Source organism: Blastocystis hominis (assembly GCF_000151665.1).
Source record: "Blastocystis hominis, Singapore isolate B (sub-type 7) whole genome shotgun sequence assembly, scaffold_28".
NCBI lineage: Eukaryota > Bigyra > Opalinata > Blastocystidae > Blastocystis > Blastocystis hominis.
The window spans coordinates 34,878-55,838 of record NW_013171836.1 but is presented as its reverse complement, the minus strand read 5'-3'; the positions used below and the strand labels follow the sequence as shown (position 1 = coordinate 55,838).

General features: G+C 42.1%; 2 protein-coding genes; both read left to right on the top strand.

Moving 5' to 3' along the window:
• Nucleotides 1-7,635: 7,635 nt before the first annotated feature.
• On the top strand, nt 7,636-8,113 carry GSBLH_T00003188001 (uncharacterized protein; the record flags this gene model as incomplete). XM_013041887.1 has 5 exons in its annotated part: nt 7,636-7,678; nt 7,713-7,751; nt 7,786-7,857; nt 7,890-7,979; nt 8,010-8,113. The coding sequence occupies 5 exons, from the start codon at nt 7,636-7,638 to the stop codon at nt 8,081-8,083; spliced, it is 318 nt and encodes a 105-aa protein (XP_012897341.1). The 3' UTR covers nt 8,084-8,113.
• Nucleotides 8,114-18,779: 10,666 nt separating this feature from the next.
• Nucleotides 18,780-19,409, top strand: GSBLH_T00003187001 (uncharacterized protein; the record flags this gene model as incomplete). XM_013041886.1 has 3 exons in its annotated part: nt 18,780-18,860; nt 18,892-19,018; nt 19,051-19,409. The coding sequence occupies 3 exons, from the start codon at nt 18,780-18,782 to the stop codon at nt 19,290-19,292; spliced, it is 450 nt and encodes a 149-aa protein (XP_012897340.1). The 3' UTR covers nt 19,293-19,409.
• Nucleotides 19,410-20,961: the final 1,552 nt, after the last annotated feature.

The following is a 20,961-nucleotide window of genomic DNA, read 5'->3' as shown; positions in this document are numbered from 1 at the left end:
ACACACGGTTGCCATAAATCAGATCCACATTCATGTTCGTAATCCCTCTATAGGAGGGAAGTGCGTTTAGACTATTGATAATAACATATACAACCCAGGAACGCTTTTGCTCCGTAACAATAATATCATTTACCAAAGGGAGACTATCATTCTTCTGACTGTTCCTCAATCTCTCAGCAAACTTTAGATCTACCACAAGTCTGGGTCTTTTAATAGAATTTTCTGATAGAATCAGAGACGAGTCACTGTTGGAAAAATAGTGGCTGTTAGAATTGAGCACTTTCGATGATTTTAGAAAAGACAAGCTCGGATACAATTTAAGTCTCATAACCTCTTGCTGAGAAGTCGAGAAATGCACAGAAGTGCTTTGAAAGCGATCTTTTGTAGAATAGGTAGAAATAGAGTTAGTACCGCAAAATATATTATATACAAATTTATTACTACAATATACATTGAATACAATTGCGAAAACCAGAAAAATGATCCAGAAAATAGGTAACTCATGAGTAGAATAATAATTGGCCATTTTTTACAATGTAGGAAATAGAAAAAATGACTATGGAATAGAAAATAAAACAACAATTAAGTGTATTGTATATGTTGCAAATATACCCATAACTTTTGGAAATCCGGAAATAGAGCATTTTCAATCTTTTATGGAAATCTTTGAAAGAAATTGCTGTAATTCTATTTTTTCATTCTAAATTTCGTACAGTAAATCGTGAGGCTTAATGGAAAGAGAAACATTCGATCAGAGTAAAGAATTTGTTTCTTGTCCCTATGTGCTAATTCTTTATGAAAGTAAGGATAAAGATATATATATATATATATAGACTTTCGGCAGTTAAGTAAATCGATCGAATCAGAATGTGTAAGTAATACACGGTTTTTGGTTCCTTACGGATAGCTATGAAATATTACCGTGTGGTATTATTATTGAATCGTAAATATTCGTTGTAAGACATATCTACAGAAAAGTTGATCAAAGAAGAGAGTGTCAGATATATAAGACAACAACATATATTTTAAAATACCATTATTATTACGAACTATACAGATTTAACCTATGAAAGCGAGCTGGAACAACTTTGGTCTTTTTGTGGAGTCTACGTACGAACCAGTTTCAAACTAGAAAAAAATGTGTTTGGCTAGGTGTATGCTACGTTCCAATTTGATGATTCTATACAAAATGAACGGAGTGATATGCATTTCAGACATGATCAAACTAAAAACGTGTTTGCTTTACTCAGTTTAGTTTCTTGTAATTAGGAAGTGTTGCTTTTTGAAGTTAACTAACATATAGGCATATTTTGCTTTACATAGTTATTCCTTTTTTCGAAATAATCACTGTCTTTTAATTGGGATTTTCAATTCCATTTAGACATTCATATCCTTTTTCACACTTCCCTTTTTAGAAACAGATTTTCTTTTGGTATTTTGCTGTTTTTTACTTCTCTTCACATAAACTATAATAAGCGCAATAACCACAATAATCACAACAACTACTACTACCAGTACAATTAAGAAAATAATCGAAATACAGAACCCACTCGTTCTTTGCCATTCGCCACCCGTTTCGCCAAGCTTGCAGGCCTTTTCTGTGTTCCAATATAAAGACCATCCGATGCGCATTCATAAACAGCCACTTTTCCAACATAAGTCATTGGGAAGTGGCCATCTTCTTCACACCTTCCTCTTTGGACATTGAATAGGAGTGTCGTAGACACAATACCCACTTGATTCTTTCCAAAGATTGTACAATTTGACTTTCCGATATCCATTACCGGAGTTCCAACAATCTCTCCAGATATCGGGTTTAGCGTAAGCCCAAGAGGCAGATGGTTATTTTCGGCCAAATAAAACTCTTCACTAACATTCTCATATGCAGGTGGAGCAATGGATATCGTAATATCTAATGTCAGGTTGTATTCATTGTGCTCATATGTCAGATTTTTAGGTTCGAGCTGAATGCAATGTCTGTAGTCAATCTCTCCCAATTGACCATTGGAACAAGTACGATAAGAATAGCCTCGATATCCCTTTTCGCAATTGCCAGGTGAAATCTCTCCTTCTCCCACAGAAGGGTATTCATCAACACCAGGACATGATCCACTTCCACTCACTTTACAGTACTGAAGCATGTAGGAACTCACATAGACTATGTTTGATGCAGCGACATCCACTTCAAATCGAAGCTGCTTGAATCCAATAGTACCCACAGGAGCAGACCAAGCATTGCGCCTTAGTGCCTGAGTAGTCTGATCAACCGTCTCAACTGCTGTGATATAATCGTCAAATGTATTTCTGCGACCATAGAGAGAGAATCCATACTCACTACGAGAATAAACGGTTTGCATAGCAAAACTATTGAACTTGGTTCCTTCCAAGTTTTCCACCGCCCATTCCAGATAGGTTCCCATAACGTTTGTCTGATATCCGTAAGTTGTGGGATTCAAATCAAATAGTTCTTCAATAGAGCACATATCAACCTCCGAACCATCGATTGATGAGTAAGTGTCCACAACAATCGAACACTCATTCACTCCAAACACTCCGGTAGCATCGAACACTATCGGATTTGACGATGACTGATCCATAGGACGATGAATTTCAAAAGCCATCATGTTCTTTCCCGTTCTTCCAGCAACATTCGTCATAATTATGTGGAACATGGAGAATACCTTTTCATCATGGAGGGTAAATGACATCGTCTCCGAATCGAAGATTTCCCCCATATTAAAACGAGCCACTTTGAATCCATTAAAGTAAGCAACAACACCTCCAGTGTATTTCACACGAATATTGAGCACATGGTAGTTGCCAATATCTGGAATGTTTACTTCTTTACGAATGTAGGTGGTTATTTTACTATTCGTTCCAATCAGACTCGCCTTCTTAGATTCCCAATCAGAGTCATCAAAGTCAACAGTATTCCAATTCTCCACCCAATCATAGTTGACCTTCCATTCGGTATACTCAATCTGGAACGGAAGATATGAAGAAAACATTGTGCTTACGGAATGAGTGTTCGCAGGGAGCTGTCCCATTTCAAAAATCATTGCACCCATATCCACGGTCAGATAATACCCAGCAGGATTAAACCAGCCATCCCCTCCAGAATCAAGTAATTGAATAGTGTAGATATCATTCTCCAGACAGAAATCTCCATAATTCAAGCTACTACCAGTAATAAAACTATCTATAGAAGCGACAACAGTTCCACTTGTACCAATTCCCTGATAGACCTTGTAAGAACCTTCGCCTGGCCAGCTATCAGTGCGAGCCACTAAAGTAATCAATGATTGGCTCCCAGTGCAAACTTCAACAGAAAGCGAAAAAGAAACAGAGGAAGTACCTCCACTAAGTTTGCTGGCAGTGATGGTATAGGTTGTAGATATCTTTGGAGCGGTAGCAGTTCCAGAAATCATGCCTGTGTTCGGGTCAAGAGAAATTCCAGCAGGAAGACTGGGGCTGATCTGGAAATTGTAGTAATACGGAGAGTTCGGATAGACTTCTCCCATCTCAATATCCTTGAAAATGGTAATATCATCATAGACAAGTTCAGGAATGGTCATCGTTGTGTACACTGAACTCATATCCAAGGTATTGAACTTCCAGTATTCTTGTAGGAAATCACCTGTGGCTATATTTTCAAAACGATATTCGTTGTATGCCTTATTATTCTGGAAATAGATGATTTGAGCCTGACCAACTTGAGACCAAGTAAGCTCAGTCACGGTTGTCAACGTGGTCCATGCATCATTTCCACTTCGAGCCTTTAGTACAAACTCACGAGGCTGTGCTCTAATCTGTCTGTAGTATGCCTTGATAGTCACAGAGTTGATCCATTCTTGACGATCGTTGTTGAACGCAATATTCAAATAATTAGTCGTGTATGATGATGGCTCGACTTCATATGCATAGTATTGCTCAAAACATTCAGATACATCTCCATCCAATCCACTGTAGGTAACAGTGTAGTCAAAGACACGAGATGTGGTCGTGTCGCCCATCAATCGAATGGCACCATCGAAGATCGCTTCCTTCTGGTTTGCATTGGCAGCAACGAGTCCAATGGCGATAGTATTCGATCCCTGTTGGATGTAGTTCACAGCAGTGATCTCTCCAACTTGAACCGTCTTGATGGGAAGAGAAATCTGGTGAAAGAGAGTATCCGTGTAAATGTTGTCAGCATAACTCGAAGTGCTGATCGTTGTATCCGTCAATCCCTTTCTGAACGCTTCATGTCCATTCAGATAGACAATGCATCCATACTTGTACTTGATGGAAAGAACGAATCCAGCAATGTTGTTGATGTCCGCAACAGTGAATGTCTTCTTGTACAGCTGGATCTGGTTGGTAGAGTCGGGAAAGTTGCTGGTATTTCCCTCAGTCCATCCAGTAGTGGAAGTTGATGAATACCAATCAGTAGGAACTTCTCCATGCTTGTAATACCAGTTGGAATGGGGAAGAATGGAATACTGAGCATTAAACGTACGAGATGAAGGGAAACCGACTCTCGAATCATATCTCATACGAAGAATCGTTTCCATTTCATCACCATAGAGAATAGCACGGACATACAGAAAGGAAGCAGCGCTCCAATAACTGTTTTCGGATCCTACAGTAACTGCATACTTTGATCCAGTAACGCAAACAACATGGGTCCAATCTTCATTACTAACCTGACCAGAGTTGGCAGCAACAGATATGATTGTTTGCTGGGTTGAAGTATCCTTAATTTCGAAACTCTCCTTAGCAGCATTGGATCCATAGGTACGTAGAATGTTCAGTACTGTACCAGAACATTCCTGGATATTAAGAGTAAACGATCCAGTGTATGTATTGTTATTCATAACAGAAGTAACAGTGATCGTCAAATCAGAAACAGCCGTGTCCGCAACTCCAGAAATCACACAAGTAACAGAATCAATTGAAAGACCCTCAGGAAGGTTCTGAGCTGAACATGAAGTAAACTCGGAAATATCAGGCTGGACATACACCATTTCAAATGATGCCAAGAAGGTGTATGAGTCAGGAGTGAATGTGATAGAGGTTGGAATGGATGTAGAGCAAATCAAGGGTTGGACTTCATATGCATAAACATAATTAGTACCACTGCTACTAACAATATTGAGACGATAGTGCGGGTAAAGCGAAGCATAGAAATAACCACCAAAGATTTGGTAAACCTTGGTTTCATAAGTAGCATCAGATACAGTAAACACAGTTGTCCATTGCGAATTATCATTCGATCCTTGCCAAGAGAATGTGCTAGGAGCAGATGTAATAGACGTATAAGGCCAAACACGGAGGGAGTTAATGTAGGGTCTTGGTCCTTCAAAGGAGTAGGTTACAGTAGCAGGAAGGGATGAAGAGCTAGCCTGATAATAACTTGACTTAACGAAATCAAAGATATTGGTAACACTTGAGCCACCGTTCGAAGTCACATAAGTAGATTCAGCATAAATAAAACAATTGCCTTCAGTAGTAGAGGTAGCCAGAATAGCAAGATAGGCATTGAAGTCCACAATAGTTTGTGTAGAATTGAAATGGAGCTCCACAGCCAGAATCGATTGTTGTGAAGCCACTTCAGAGCCAGGACGGATGAATCCACGATAGGCAATCTCAGAATATTCTCCAGTCGCAGCAGTGGTCGAAGAAACAGCTCCATCAGGCAGATTGTCGCGGTAGACCTCAATTCCATTGATATAGGCAATCACTCCAGCCTTGTAGTGCAGCCGCACATCATAAGCAGCCATATCTGAAAGACCCACGAACTGCTTGCGGAAATATTGAGTACCAGATTCAACTGTAGTCTCAGAACCAAGAGTAACATCCGTCCAAGTGCTGTCAGAAAACGAGTACTCAGTCCATCCAGCAGAAGCAACGCCGGAAGTCATCTTCCAAGTGGAATCTTGCTCAATTCCATAATAGAGAGAAAAGGGAAAAGATTCTTGGTTATTATCTGTCATCATATTTTTGAAAACTACATTTCCAGACTTCCCCAATATAGTCAGATAGGATCCAGTATACCACGAATCGCCATATGAGTCGATCAGCTCAACAGTGAATTGATTATTGACGAAAGAGGTTAAGCATTGCTCAATCGTTCGTGTTTCCCTGTTGGCAAAGTTGGCTCCAGTATACAATAGAGTCGATCCATCATATACTTTGAAAGATTCCTCAATTGCACTGCTATCGCCACACTTTTTCACAAACTTGACATAAGTTTCTCCAGAAGAACAAGTTAAGTCACAATACACAAGTAAGACTAAGAGTAAGTAGTGATACGATGACATACATAGAGTACTTACGAATAATAGAGATTTCATTCTAAAATACAAAAATAATGTGAAAAATGATAGAATAGATATCATATATTCGGTTTGTACCCTAATCCCTATTTTATAATATATGAAATAGGGACAAGAAATAATAATGAGGAAACGAGAACCACTAATACAAGGCAACTTGATTACAAATAAAAAAGCGTATCTAAAAAAGAACTATTGTACAGGAAAAGAATCGAACTCTTCATTCCACGATATGCAGAGAGATCATCCATGTTTAGGAAATCCGCACAGGAAATACTAAAGAGTGCATTTGTAATCTGTAAGAAATAACGGCTATTTGACAAGAGTAAAATAGTCATTGATGATAATAAACTGGAACAAATCATTTCAATATGTAGAGAAATAGTAGATTCAGGGTTAAGATAAGGATAATGAAAATCAAAATCAAGTAGGAAATGATATTCATCGCATGGATAATATATAGAACAAACTCTGAGTGAAAGGCAGATAAGAGGAGTTCATGTGGATTACAGATTGAAATGCACCTTAGTATTCCTAGGAATAAACAAACCATCGCAAAACAGCAAGGGAATTGATGTGATCACGAAATTGTAATTACTAGAATAGAAATGCTGAAAACTACTCTATGGCATAGAATTATCTTTGCGATATACCAAAGTATGTCACAGAAATGAAATCAATACGCTAATTATCATATTTAAACAAAAATAAATCAAAAAACGACGATGATTAGATGCGAACTTCTTGCTGACTTTATTACAAGAGAGTGATCGTAATGTAAATTGTATAAAACTGATGTACCCATTCTCTGGGGAAGGTTACAAATAACAAGCCTAAAAAGGGTATATTATAGTCTGTTTTTTGAATCATATATGTCAATTCATCTAATAGAATAGACAGAACCAATAGCAAATTAAGAATAAATGCAAACTCACAAGTCAAAATCAATTTGGAAGAAATATAGATAAGAAGAACTGTTATAATCAGATGGTGGCTGTGATTCCTAGAGCAAAGTATCGAAAGCGATGCTCTGTATTGCATATTATTATAATACATGAATAAATAGATTTTATCATTAGTAAGCGAAATATTTCTATATACAGTGGCCGATCTACTCTCAGTAAGTATACTATTTTGGTACAACTTGAAAATGGATAAATTGTAGAACTCTTATCTATTATCTCTGATTGAAAGTATAATTATAAGAGTATTACAATTGATAGTTTGTTATTAGATTTCACATTTCCTAGTTTTTGAAATATGAAGATAAATAGTCACACAATTCAATTGACAATTGATATATTATTTGAAAAAAGCTATGATCATTTTCAATACCAAAAGGTTATTTTCAGTTACAGACTGTTGATCTTTCTGCCAATGCTTTGCGTGGTCAAGCTGTTACTGCGAGCACATCTGTTAATTTGAAATTAGTTTGTAATTATCATTGAAATGGTAAATAATCAAATAGCTCTGCCCAAACTCACCATTTTCAGATGCAGACTTAACAACTTCGTTACGACTACAAATATCTTCTTATATGGTATATTCTAACTACAACTATTTTTAGTATAGGTATACCTAAGGCGTCGTTGAAAATTGTCAATCAGGCGGAAACAAATCAGTCATTCATGGATGCTTCCGAGGTTAGTGGCGAGTTCTCAGGTAATCGTTATTATTCTATCGTCATTGTAGAAAACCCGGCTTTTGTAGAGGCTATCCAGAATCGGTACAATATCTTCCATCCAACTGAAGCTTCTTCTCCGTAATAATTGAAACAGGACCGAAGTTCCATTTGTTTCTAGTTTGTTAATAACAAACAATTTGAAATTGACTTCCAAATTGCGGACTTGGTATATTAACTGTTGTTATATAAGAAAGTTCGCGTGAAAAGTATACTAGCAATGCGATAAATTAGTGCAAAGTCAAACAGAAGAATGCACAACAGCTTAATTTGTAATCTCATTGTTCTATGTAACACCAAGGTAGTATAATCAATAATTAGCGTTCAGAAGTAATTTCATGTGATAGAATCGCGAATAGAAAAGAAAGGAATCATAAAAAGAAGAAAAGACAAGCTACTAAGTGCTTTATGTGAATCATAGTATATTTGCCAACAATAGAATGGAGTAGACTGTAGATATACTAGTAGTAGGGGAATGACGGGAAACACGCGGAAATCCATTTCCTACCAAATAACCGCGGCAACCCGTTTTTTGTTATTTTCGGCCATTTCCTACCTGGTCACCTCGATGGCCATGACGGGAAACACGCGGAAATCCATTTCCTACCAAATAACCGCGGCAACCCATTTCCGGCCATTTTCTGCCATTGCCTGCCTGGCTACCGTATTGTCCATAACAAGAAACGCGCGGAAACCCATGGCTGCCAATTTCGGCAAATTTCTGCAATGTTAACCTGACTTCCATTGTAGGCCATGGTATCCATGGATGTGATGGGGCAACTACGTTGCCCCGGGAGGAATCTTCGATTCCTCCCCATTGTCTTGTTGACTAAGGTAAAGAGAGAAAGACCATGCACTACTCCATGCTTATTCAAGGCTCACCTACCAACGGCTCATTTACATGGGTTAATCCGTACAAGTACAAGAATCCCTATATCACTTCCATGACTGTGTTGTTTCATCCTAATGGTTCGATGTTCAACAACGTAGACACGACCAATGTGGTTACTAACAGCAATGACGAGAAGGTAACGATCCCTGCTGGTTATTACACGATCAGTGAGATCATTGCCTTGCTCAATATGATGACCGATACTACATTTTCCATATCGACGAATGCCTCGTCGTTCGGCTGTATCTGGATTCAGTCTCCACACACCATTGATTTCACAGATGCACCTGACATTCGTGAGATCCTCGGCTTCGATGGACGAACGGTCATTCTACCTGCTTCGTTCAGTGGATCGAACGTGATTGATATCACGCGAAATCGACAAGTGATTCAGGTCTACTCGACGATCGTGCGATCATCGGACCTGAAGATTGCCAACCAGAACAACAACCTGCTCACCACGATGATCATTGACGATCCAACGGCTGACTACGTGCGAAGTGTGGAAGACGTGCGTATACCAATGATCACTCGGTTTGATCAATTGATGTTCGTGTTCCGCGATATGGATGGCAAGATGATGCGATTGAACGGCGAATTCGAACTCCAGTTGACGATTGAGGATGTGTACGAGCAAAGTGAAAATAGCGTCACTTCCGCTAATCAGTTCTCCATGATTGAAGTGTTCGGCAATACCACGAAGAAGGAAGTGAAGCTGGACAATCCTCTCTCATTCGATCAGTGCTACATCTCGTCTGTGTCGTTGTATACGGACTTCGTGTTGCACAATGTGCCGACTGATCAAGTGGTGCTAATCAATGCTGGCAGTACGATTCAAGAGATCACGATACCACGCGGTGCATACGACATCGAAACGATCATTGCAAAGCTGAATGCAAGTGATGCCCTGTTCGAATTGGTGTATAGCGGTGAGAATGCGTTCCACATCACGGTAGATCACTTCTACATGATTGATTTCACGAATGCACCAGAGATCAGGTCGATCCTCGGATTCGAATCGGACATCTTGGTGAAAGGAGTGGATAACCCGAAGCGCTACTACATGTCTTCCTCGTGTAATCACGTGGTTGTTACTGATGGCACTGTCTCGCACATGTTGACATTGCCTGTCGGTTACTACACGTTCAGCGAGTTCATCGAGGCTGTCGGTGCTGAGATGGTGAAAGTGCTTCCACTCACATCCATGACGATCGAGGTTGATCATGTTCGCTTCAATGTCCAAGCAGACGGATGGTATTTCGATCGATCCAGTGTTGACACGACGATCAATGGTTTTGGTTGGACTCCATGGTTCAAATTGACATCAACGGTACGCAATCTGTGCATCGAACGACCAGTGGAAGCTTCGTTCAACCCTGAAAGCGATTCACCACCTGATATGACGAATGATCAAGGTATTGGTGGTCATGCGTACATAGGATCAAACACCTTCATTGCGTATGACTGGAAAATGCGTACGAATGATAATCGGTTCCTGCTAAAGCCTCTCGCGACATACACGATGCGTTTAGCTGATGGCTCAGTACTCGATAGTGGTGAATTCTACATAACGGAAGATACGTCTACCCCGATCAAGATGAATACTCTTACAACCACATGTTTTAATGAACTCAATGCTCGATATGCGAGTGCTATGGAACTACCTCCATCTCACCAGAATGCGATTGCGTGGACGGTGAATGACAATAGAGAAAGCATGTCATGGACTGCGAAGGACTATGCACCAGAATTGGAATTGCATATCACATCGGAAAATACAGGTGACTTGGTGTCATCGAATGGTTCTTCGATCGGACCTTGGTATTCCAAGGATAGTATATATCACACGAAAGTGTTTATCGATACGACGAATTTTATACTTGGAATACGTGGATATGGCGAAAGACCTCTCACAATCCAACGAGGTCATTATAGCGCTATTGATATCGTGAATATGATCGCTAATGTGATCAATAAGATATTTGTAGATGCATCTCTCGGAGGGTACTTGGTATATGTCATTGCAGATAATGGTGGTCGAGTACGAATGGGATGTCGAAATGGTACAGAACCACGATTCATATTGTTTTGTGATAATCCATGTTTCAAGATTATACCCGGACCATACGCTGAACCAGGTGGTGTGTATCTGTCTTGTTATTTCGAGTTTTATCGCAATTACTACATCAGGATGCCCGAGTTGACATCACCTTACGAGTTTGCGATGGCAAACATCGATGGACTGAATGTGACGAATATGATCAAAGGTAGTACGTATTCCGATCGTGCTGTGTCGATCGAATTCATACAACCGACACGTGTTACGTATGTGGGGAAGCAAAGCTTCCCCGGGGCAGCGAAGCTGCCCCACTATGTGAGGAATGATGAAGTTGTTGTTCCATCATTGGCTACCTTCGTTGACTGGGAACAATCTGAGTCGTACACGGCTAACACGACGATTCGCTCCCCGTACGGAATGATGACACTGGACGAAGAGGGAAGCAGTGCTTCCCCCGAGACTGATATCACGTACACAGATGACGTTCAGACATTCACGTGGACCATACCATCACGGTTGACACAGGCTGACATGATATGGCACATGAACCAGTGTTTTGACTCGGCTGCACTGAACATACGATGGAAAGCTGAGACAGATGGGTACTACATTCACGCAGACTACGTGTTCTCGTTGAGTGGTAACCTGGGAACCATCGTTCCCGCTTCAGGATCGCAATCGCATACATGGCGTATCCCTTTCGACGATGGTGTGTACTATGCCAACTATGGTCCAATGGTTGCCGAGTATCCTGTCGATATCACGAACGGTCTATCGAACATACAGCTGTATTGCAACATCATGAAAAGCAAGACGATACCACTGCTTGCGAATGTCCCGATGGACAGCTTGTACAAGAATTACTTCTACAAGAATCGCATGTTGGTACCATGTTCTGAATTGCTTGATCGCATCGTGTACGAATTGAAGGACGAAAATGGTGACCCGCTATCGTTCATTGGGAACGTGTACCTGCTAATCGGATTCACCGTTTCAGGAGGAAATAATAAATGAATCTAGTGTTCAACATTGCTCGAACGTACGAACATGAATTCACAAGTAACAATCTCATCAAAAGCGACATGGTAATCGACAGAGTGACTATGAAGGGAGATTCGACTGGCACCTGCCTTGTCCTTGATCGAGTGAACAACATGCAAGAACGACGACAGTCTCCGTTGGTTGTATTGAACGAGGAGTTTACGGAGAATGCACACATGAACGTCGTGGTACCCAAAAGTCGCAAATGGTCATTCTCGTTGACCGATAAGACCGGTGCAACGATTGCCCTGCCAATGCCGATTACAGTGTGCATTCACTTCCACACAATAAATGAGTCATAATCGTGCACTACCGGTAAGTGTGATTAACCACAATACAGTAATTCCGAAGAACAACGAACGATACCATGAAACGTTCAACACAGTGATCATGCCTCGTGACCTTGTGTACAAGATCACTTCGATTACATGCAAGATCGATACCACTTCTCTCTGGAACATTCGTGCAATGAATGTGGTGAAGGTTCAAATGCTGTCAGGGTTTGAAATGGTGTACAACGTCGGTCCTGGCTACTACTCGATTACCGAGTTATGCCGTGCGATAGCCGATTCCATCCAGGTAGACGATGTTAACCGAGCATACTTGAACAGTGATGTGGCGACCGCTGTTGACCTTAGTGGCGCACCTGATTACACGAGTATCCTCAAGTTGGAAGGTATCGTTGAGGCAGGTATGGTAGCGACTGAACCCTACGACATCACGAATGGCATGAGTGTGATCCGAGTCTACAGTAGTATCAATGCTCAAACATTCGGTCTGAAGAGTCCGTTGATCGATAACCTGATTCATGTATCGATGGGACTGAACAACATGATCACCTGGGACAACCTATCGATCGATGTGATTGAACAATCGAACCTGGACTACATTGACTGGGTACTGACGGACGCGAATGACCGTCCGATCTCATTGAATTCGAATGTGTACATCTCATTCACGATATCTTGTTACACCAAAGTAAAGTAGGGGAGACGGCAAAGTCGCCCCACATTGTTCCTCCCATAGTAAATGGATGAATACGTTGCTACAATTCCAATCATTCGATACAAGCCACACAAAGTGAAGTCGAGAAACATGATGGACAAGATGTTGAATCGTTATTTCGATAAAGTCGTTGAAAGTGAATTCAATCAACAGCGAATGAGGAGCGAACAATGGCGACAGAAGCGAACCTTGTTTGATTCGTACATGAATCTCTCACCCGCTGAACGTCGTCGTGTATCCGTCTCTGACATGCGTGGATATCAAATGCAGCGAATTGACGATGAGAACGTACTGTTGTACTCATTCGAGGACAACGTGGTCTACAATGCCAAAATTGAGAGACAATTCAACAAGATCGTTGTCCAATCTGTGAATCACGAGTTGTCTGATATGGAGAAACGAGCTATCTTTGATAATCCATTTGGATATGAACCTGTATCACCCTATCGTATCATCTTCCCTACGACACAGGCCGGCGAATTACAAATCGTGAATTTGCCTGGTGATCTTGGAGCCAGCATCAACGAAATGAAGAATGCTGCTGATGCCATAACGGGTGCAGCTCAACAGATGGGAGAAAGTATCAACACATTTGCTCAACAGAGTGCAATAATTCATAATGATTTTGCTGGCTTGCGAGACGATGTGACAGAACAAGGTGATCCAGATCGAGATGTCCTGCTGTGGAATGACGATAATACTACGGCATATAAAAGAGGTGTGACACACACTACGAAACGAGGTAGTACGAAATATAGAGATTTGGTAGCTGAAGGTCGCGTTGAACGTGATCGGTGGTTGATCAAACCTGAACAACAACCTCTGAATGTGACGAATCAGATCGTACAACAGATGGATGTGAAGCCCATTCTCGAGAAGTTGGATGAAGTGATTACTGTGATGAACAGCTTCGATATCCAGGTGAACCTTGGCAATATTTACAGAGTAGTCACCCAAGTAGCAGAACGAATCAACTTCTTAGAAGATGCGGAGAAGGGTTATCCTAAGATGTTGGAATTGTTGAATGGTGTTAATGATAAATTGCAAAATGCGAACCAAGAAATCAAGTTGTTGAATGATCGATATGCTGAACTGGCAAGAAGCATTGCGACAGGAGACGACAAGTTGATCCAGAGTATTGGTGACTTGGTAAATCAACAGAAAGCGGTGATTGAAAATAGTAATCAGTATTTGCAACAAGTCGAAGCTCGTCTGCAAGGTATTGAAAACAAACCCGATCCTCCTGCAATTGCTGATATCGTAGCAATGATTCCAAGACAAAGTGAAATGCGAATCGATGAATTGTTGGAGTTCATGAAGAATCAGTACAATGATTTCTTGAAACAGTGGCTAGAGCGAAATAGCTTCATTCAGCAATTCGTATCTGCTGAGTTGGGAAAAGCATATGAAGAAATCAACAAATGGTTGGTTGAATCATTCAATCGATTCACACCTTTGCTTCAAAACGTGTCAAATGAATTGCAGACTACGAACCAGAATCTGATAGCTCTTGGCAATGCGGTTGAAAATGAGGGAAAGGCGACTAGGCAGCAATTGTCGGATGAGGGAAAGGCGACTAGGCAGCAATTATTGGATGGCACGAATGCTCTGGGTAAAGAAATAGAAACTACGAATAAACATTTGCTAGCTCTTGAAAACGGGCAGACTCAGACTGGTAACTTGCTGACAGATGTTGCTAATGGACAGACTCAACTTGGTAACATGTTGACAAATGGATTTTATAATAATCAGATGGTCCAGCAACAAATAATGGATCAGAATATGCAAATGAATGACAGGATGAATCAGGCTTATAGACGGATCATGAATCAACCACAAATTCAAGCTGTGATCTATTTGGGTGATCGTCAACCTGAAATTGTAAATACTCAAGGATTTACACCTCAAGCAATCGAACAAGTAAATCAAGTCGCAGCCCTGATCGACGAAGGTAATAACGAAGATAATGCTACTGCTGATGAGATTGAAAAAGAAATGATTCGTAATGATTTCATTGCTTTCTCAAGTCTGCTTGCTCGCAATGTAAACAATCCTAATTTCACTCAATTTGCAAATGACGTCGGATTTTCTCGTCTATTCAAAGCCTATCGTGAGCGTAATGAAGACGAGTATTTGATGAATTTCTTCATGCAGGTAGCTAATAGCAATAATTTAACTCCTCAATATTTAGCCGATGTGAAGAAGTACATCAGATTCCACATTGTTGCAACAGGAACTTACGAAGAATATCTTCAGCGAACATATAACACGATCCAGGATATGTTCGCTGTGGAAAAGAGATAATCATTAGACGTGGAATGTAGGGGTTGTCTTCGACAAAGGGGAGACATTATTCTTTTCACTTTGTACGAATGGGGAAGCTACGCTTCCCCGGGGAGAATTTCATTCTCCCCATACATAAATGGCAATTCCATTCACTGTTGATATATCTGCTTTCTATGGCGAACCCGATTTCCGAGAACAGGATAGTGGAACGATTGTGGATCGACGCAAGACATTGAATCTACACAAGGAACTCGAAGCACCAGTGCAATCAAAGCGATCACGAAAGCGAACACCAAAACGAGCTAGTAAGACGAAAACAGCTGGTGCTATTGCTTTCAATGGGGCGACCAAGGACACCGGTGGAGCCATTGCTTTCAAGGAAGGTGGTGCATGTCAGACAGACTCTAAATCCGCTGGAGCACTGGCATTCAATGAAGCACAATTGATGAACGAGCTGACCGGACTTAAGAAAGGCGGAGCACTTGGTACTCTCGCTGCCACGGTCATCCCAGCGCTCATTCAGATGGCTCCACAGATCATCTCGAGTCTCAAAAGTTTGATTAGTGGTAAGGAGGGAGGTGCACTCAAATTCGGAGGAGCTTCTGCTGTGTTCCTCAATGGAATCAACCCTAGCGACTACGACGATGTGTTGAAGACCATGAAAGCCATTGAACGACAAAGTAAAAACATCGAAGTCCGAGGTGGAGCCTTGTACGCCGGTTCAAGTCGTGTTGGCACGTTCTTCAAGAATGCCTGGAACAAGATCAAAGGTTGGTACGACAACAATGCCGACAAGTTAAAACCCATCACCGATATCCTGGTCAATGCTGGCACGAATGCCGCGAACAACGCGATCAACAAGGGTGTGAACTATGTATCCCAGAAGACAGGATCGGACACCGTGAAGCAGCTCGCGAATGTGATAGGTGACATGGCGAAGGGTACGGTTAGCGATGTGGCAAACCAGATTCAGGGCAAGGAAAGCAAAGCCGGCACTGGTTACGATATTTCTGACCTGGACAACGAGACACAAGCAATTGAAGTCCAGACGAAAAAAAAGAATCGCATCCTCACAGCCCTTCCACAGAACGAGAACAAGATGCACGAGTCAGTGATTCGAAGGAGAGTGTACTAAGCGGGAGCCTGTGGCTCCCGCGCGGAAGCAATGCTTCCGCGACACTGAGGGGCAGCGACGCTGCCCCGGGAGGAAGCATGGCGGAACGAAGTTCCGCCGGGGCGACTTTGTCGCCCCAAAGCAGAGCTTCCTCCGTACTAAGTAAACTCTACAAGCATGGATACATGAATGTGGATGCTGAACCAATGACTTTCGATGAAGTTCGAAAACTGGCCAAGCAACTCGAGATACCCGACTTCGATGTGATGGAATTGGGCAAGTACAAGTCCTTGGCAAAGAAGTACAAAGAACCAGCGAATTGCATCATCTGGATACCCTTTGAAGACGGTGGTAAGCTCGGTCACTTTGTTTCTTGCTTCCGTGAAGACGACGGAACACTGAACTACCAGGACAGCTTTGGCGAGATGAATGACTTCCCGTTGACAGGTACGAACCGTGTGTTCCGTGTGAACAAAGTGAAATACCAGTCGATCTTTGCCAACAACTGTGGCTACCTGGCACTCCTTCACTTGTACACGCACGACGCTGTTGACCCAGCTATCCAGAGGGTGTAAGGGGAAGCTTCGCTTCCCCGGGGGCACGTAGTGTCCCCTACTGTAACTATTGTACTTAAAAGAGTTCAATACATAAATACAAATAGAAATGAAATTCGAAGAGATTGACTTCTACGACTACAAGATTCGTATGTGCCTTGATAATGGTATTCGAATGTACCTTGTCTCTGATCTGTTGAGACAGTACAACGAGAAGCACGGTACAAACAAGCGATTCAAACATTACCTTGAGAATAAGCAAACCCAAGAACTGATCGAACACATGGCAAAAACAGGTGGCTGGAATTCCAGCCACCTGTCAAACGAGGGTCTAGAGGGCCAATCTACGGTAGGCTGGAATTCCGACCTACCGTCAAACGAGGGACTAGAGGGTGAAAATAGTGCCAAAAACAGTCATTCTACAGTAGGTCGGAATTCCGACCTACCGTCAAAGGGCACCCAAAACGACAAGTTTGATATTTGCGACGTGATTCAGTATGTTACAACCCCTGAATTCAATGGTACAAACAAGGGTTACATCATCTGCGAAGAGCTACTTCACGCATGCCTCATGTGGGCCGATCCTGCATTTGCCTGCGATGTGCTTAGATTCCTAACACGTCTTCGACAGGAGGACAATGACTACCTTCGAAAGGCAAACGAAGAGCTGAGACGTGCGAATGAAGAGCTGACCCATGAGAACAAGGAATTGAAGGATCGCCGTGTGCCAAATAAAGTAGGTCAACAATGGTACTTTTTCATAACGTACATTATCGTTGAAAATGATGATAATGTGCACATCTATTCACAACATGTTAAATCAGATAAATGGAAGAGTACATGTTCCAAAATGGATAGAGAGGGACGTGTATGTGTGTATAGAGTGAAAGACATACCGAATGGTTTCACGTTCAAAGACGAGATCGATAAAATCCTTTTAGACTTGTGTAAGAAGTATGGTGGGAAAAAGGTACGTAAGACTCATTATACGATTCCAATGGATGTATGGGAAAAAGAGAGATTTGACATTAGTCCAGAAATAGAGAAAGAAGCAAAGCAGACTCGTGTTGGCCTTGGTTGGCGAAGTGACTTGGATGGTTAGCCCAAAGTAAACATGGCTGTCCTTTTTTACTTTGGGGAGACCATCGGTCTCCCGGGAGGAAGCGAAGCTTCCTCCCTCTTTGGTTATGCCAAGTCGTACTTGGAACGCAATCCTTTGCCTTTCTTCTGCTTGGTAGAAGTGTCGCTTGTGTAGTGGGGAAAGGCTTTGCCTCCCCCGGGGCAACGAAGTTGCCCCTCATAGTTTGCCACGCCATCTCTCGGCTTTTGTACGAACTGGAATTCCTTGGTGTTGATGGCTTTGCTGTAGTCCTGTGGTTTGATTTCAACGGCTTCTTTGATGTCCAAGAGATTGTACGTGCGTCCCTTATTCACTTTGGTCTTCTTATTGTCGGAAGTGCGTCCAAGTTCCTCTTCGAGTTGCTGCACTTGTCGTTGCTTCTCTTCCACTTCTTTGCGTTTTCGTTCATCACTCAATGCCTTCGGTAACTTCGATCGCATCTTGTTGATTGCTTGTTGTTTGCTACTCAGCTCGTATGGGACGTACTCGACCAGCGAATCGTCATCCAGGTAGTACCATCGTGTGTGCATGCCCATCTGGATATCACGAAGTACCTCGCTCAAATTGGACGGTGGTGGTATCTTCATTTTGCGCCACAGATCCTCTCGTCCAAGGATATCGTAGTACAAGAAGATTCGAGTGGCGTTGTCCAGGATCTTGTTGCTCAAGTGAGTGAATCCTTGGAATGCAATGAAACAACTGGTCTTCCGATGTCGACTCATGCAAGCCATGGTGTCCATGAAGTTCACCACCCAGTGATCGTTCGGCTTCGTGTACAAGTCGTCGAAGATGTAGATGGACGGATACGTGGTGTCATTGTAGATCGCCACACTTGATCCATCGTCATTCAATTGTTTGTACGCGACGTCCTCACTATCGGTAAAGTCAGGACGTACTTCGTTGTCAGTGTTGATCCATTGCGTCTTGATGCCTGCTTTGTTGGCGACATGTTTGAGCACTTGTGGACACTTGTTTTCATAGCTGACCTTTCCCATGAAGAAGCAGATCTTGTCGAACGAGTGAGGTATCTCGTAGCACAACTGATTGATGAGGAACGACTTACCCGACTTGGAAGGAGCAATGATGAGTGTGAATTGATTGAGGAATGTGTCCTGACAATCGAGTTCCCAGTCGAACTTCATAATGCCCATGCTCTCCTTGTTTTGTCGAAGGTCTTGCAACTGCTCGTCAATGGTTTGCTCTGGCTGGATATAGTCGGCTAATTCTTTCAGTATTTTGGCATATTGCTTGCTCTTCTCCTCATCGGTCTCATTCTCCATCCGTTGTTTGATGGTATCCTGCATTACTTCGGCTTGATTGAGCGTATTTTCTGTTCTTCTCGTCAATCGTTTGTTGTTGTACGGACATCGATGGTTAAATCGTCTTATTCGGTTCTTGATCGAGAGTAGTGTAGTGTCTATGTTGGGAATGTACGGACTATCTTCCATTTATTAGGGAGGAACTTCGTGGGAAGCCTTCGGCTTCCCGGGGCAACTGCGTTGCCCCTATTTACTTTGGTTATCACGACATCCGCGACGCCCAAAGTGAAAAAGGAATCTATCACACATACCTCTTACAAGAAATCGCAATCGAAGACACTATTCATACTCTTGATCTTGATTTGAGTTGCCGTGAGTGATATGTACGAAAACATATCACCATTTTTGCCCTCAAATTCATTGCTCGTACCAGTTACTACGATATCGATCGTTGCGTCCTTGTATTCACGAAGATCAGTACAGGGTACATTTCGCAGATCGATCTTAATGGGCTTCTTGTCGTTATTCACGATCTTCGTGTTCGGACTCAATTTCATTTTGAACTGGATCTCACCTTCGTATTCACTGTACGATCGACTATCTCTCTTCGTCTCATCAAGAATTCTTTTGAACTCTTCCGATTGCTCCTTGGGCAGTGTGATGGAGATAGTGTTGAACAGTTTCTTCTTGTCTGTTTCGAACTTCGAGTTGTCACCCACGAAAACAATGGTAGCATCGGTGATCTTGCAAACATACTTAGCCGATTCGCCTTCTTTCTTGAATCCATTCGAAGTGAGAGACACATTGGAAGCATTGGAAGCATTGGAAAGATCGAAAACCTGAATCTTGTTGCTCATATCTATTTATATTTATGTTTTGAAATCTTTAAGTGATATTAGTTACCATACAAACCTGCGGCTCCCCTACGCTCCCACAGTGTTGGCACGGATCATGATGAGGTGCATCTGGATCGTCGCTGCAACATCCTCTTCCAACTCGATTTCGAACTGGATCTGATTCGATGCTCGCATCGGGAACCACTCGGCTAACGGGAAGGCGAAGATGCGGAACTGATTCAACCACGTCTTGTATGTCAACAGCGTGTCGTACTCGTCGGAACGACTATTGCAAAGATAGTCCATCCATTCGAAGAACGTGTGATCAATGCCGTCGGGTGTGTTCGTGTTGTCCACATTGATGATACGCTTCTGTTCACCAGCGATGTTCAAGGAGATACGTTTGAATCGCACATCAAGGAGTTCCGAGAAATCACCATCGTCGTCCGTGAACATCATGAACATCATCTTGACGGGGAAGTTAACCAACACACGATCATCGATGAATCCCTGTCCACTTGGAATACGGAACGTCTTGGTCATGATCTGGTTCTTCACCAACTGAGTGTCTTCAGGATCGAAGGTCGAATCATCACTCGTCTTGTAACTATGATACCAAAGCGTGCATGTATCGAAGTACACACCGGTGAAAGCCGTGGCTGATGGAACAGCGTCCGGACTTGTAGCGGTATTGATTTTGCCAGCATCGATGTAGAAGTATGCATCGTCGTTCGTGGGATAGATCTGAGCATCCATCTGCGTGAGATTGATGAATCGTTCCTGAGAACAACCTTCGA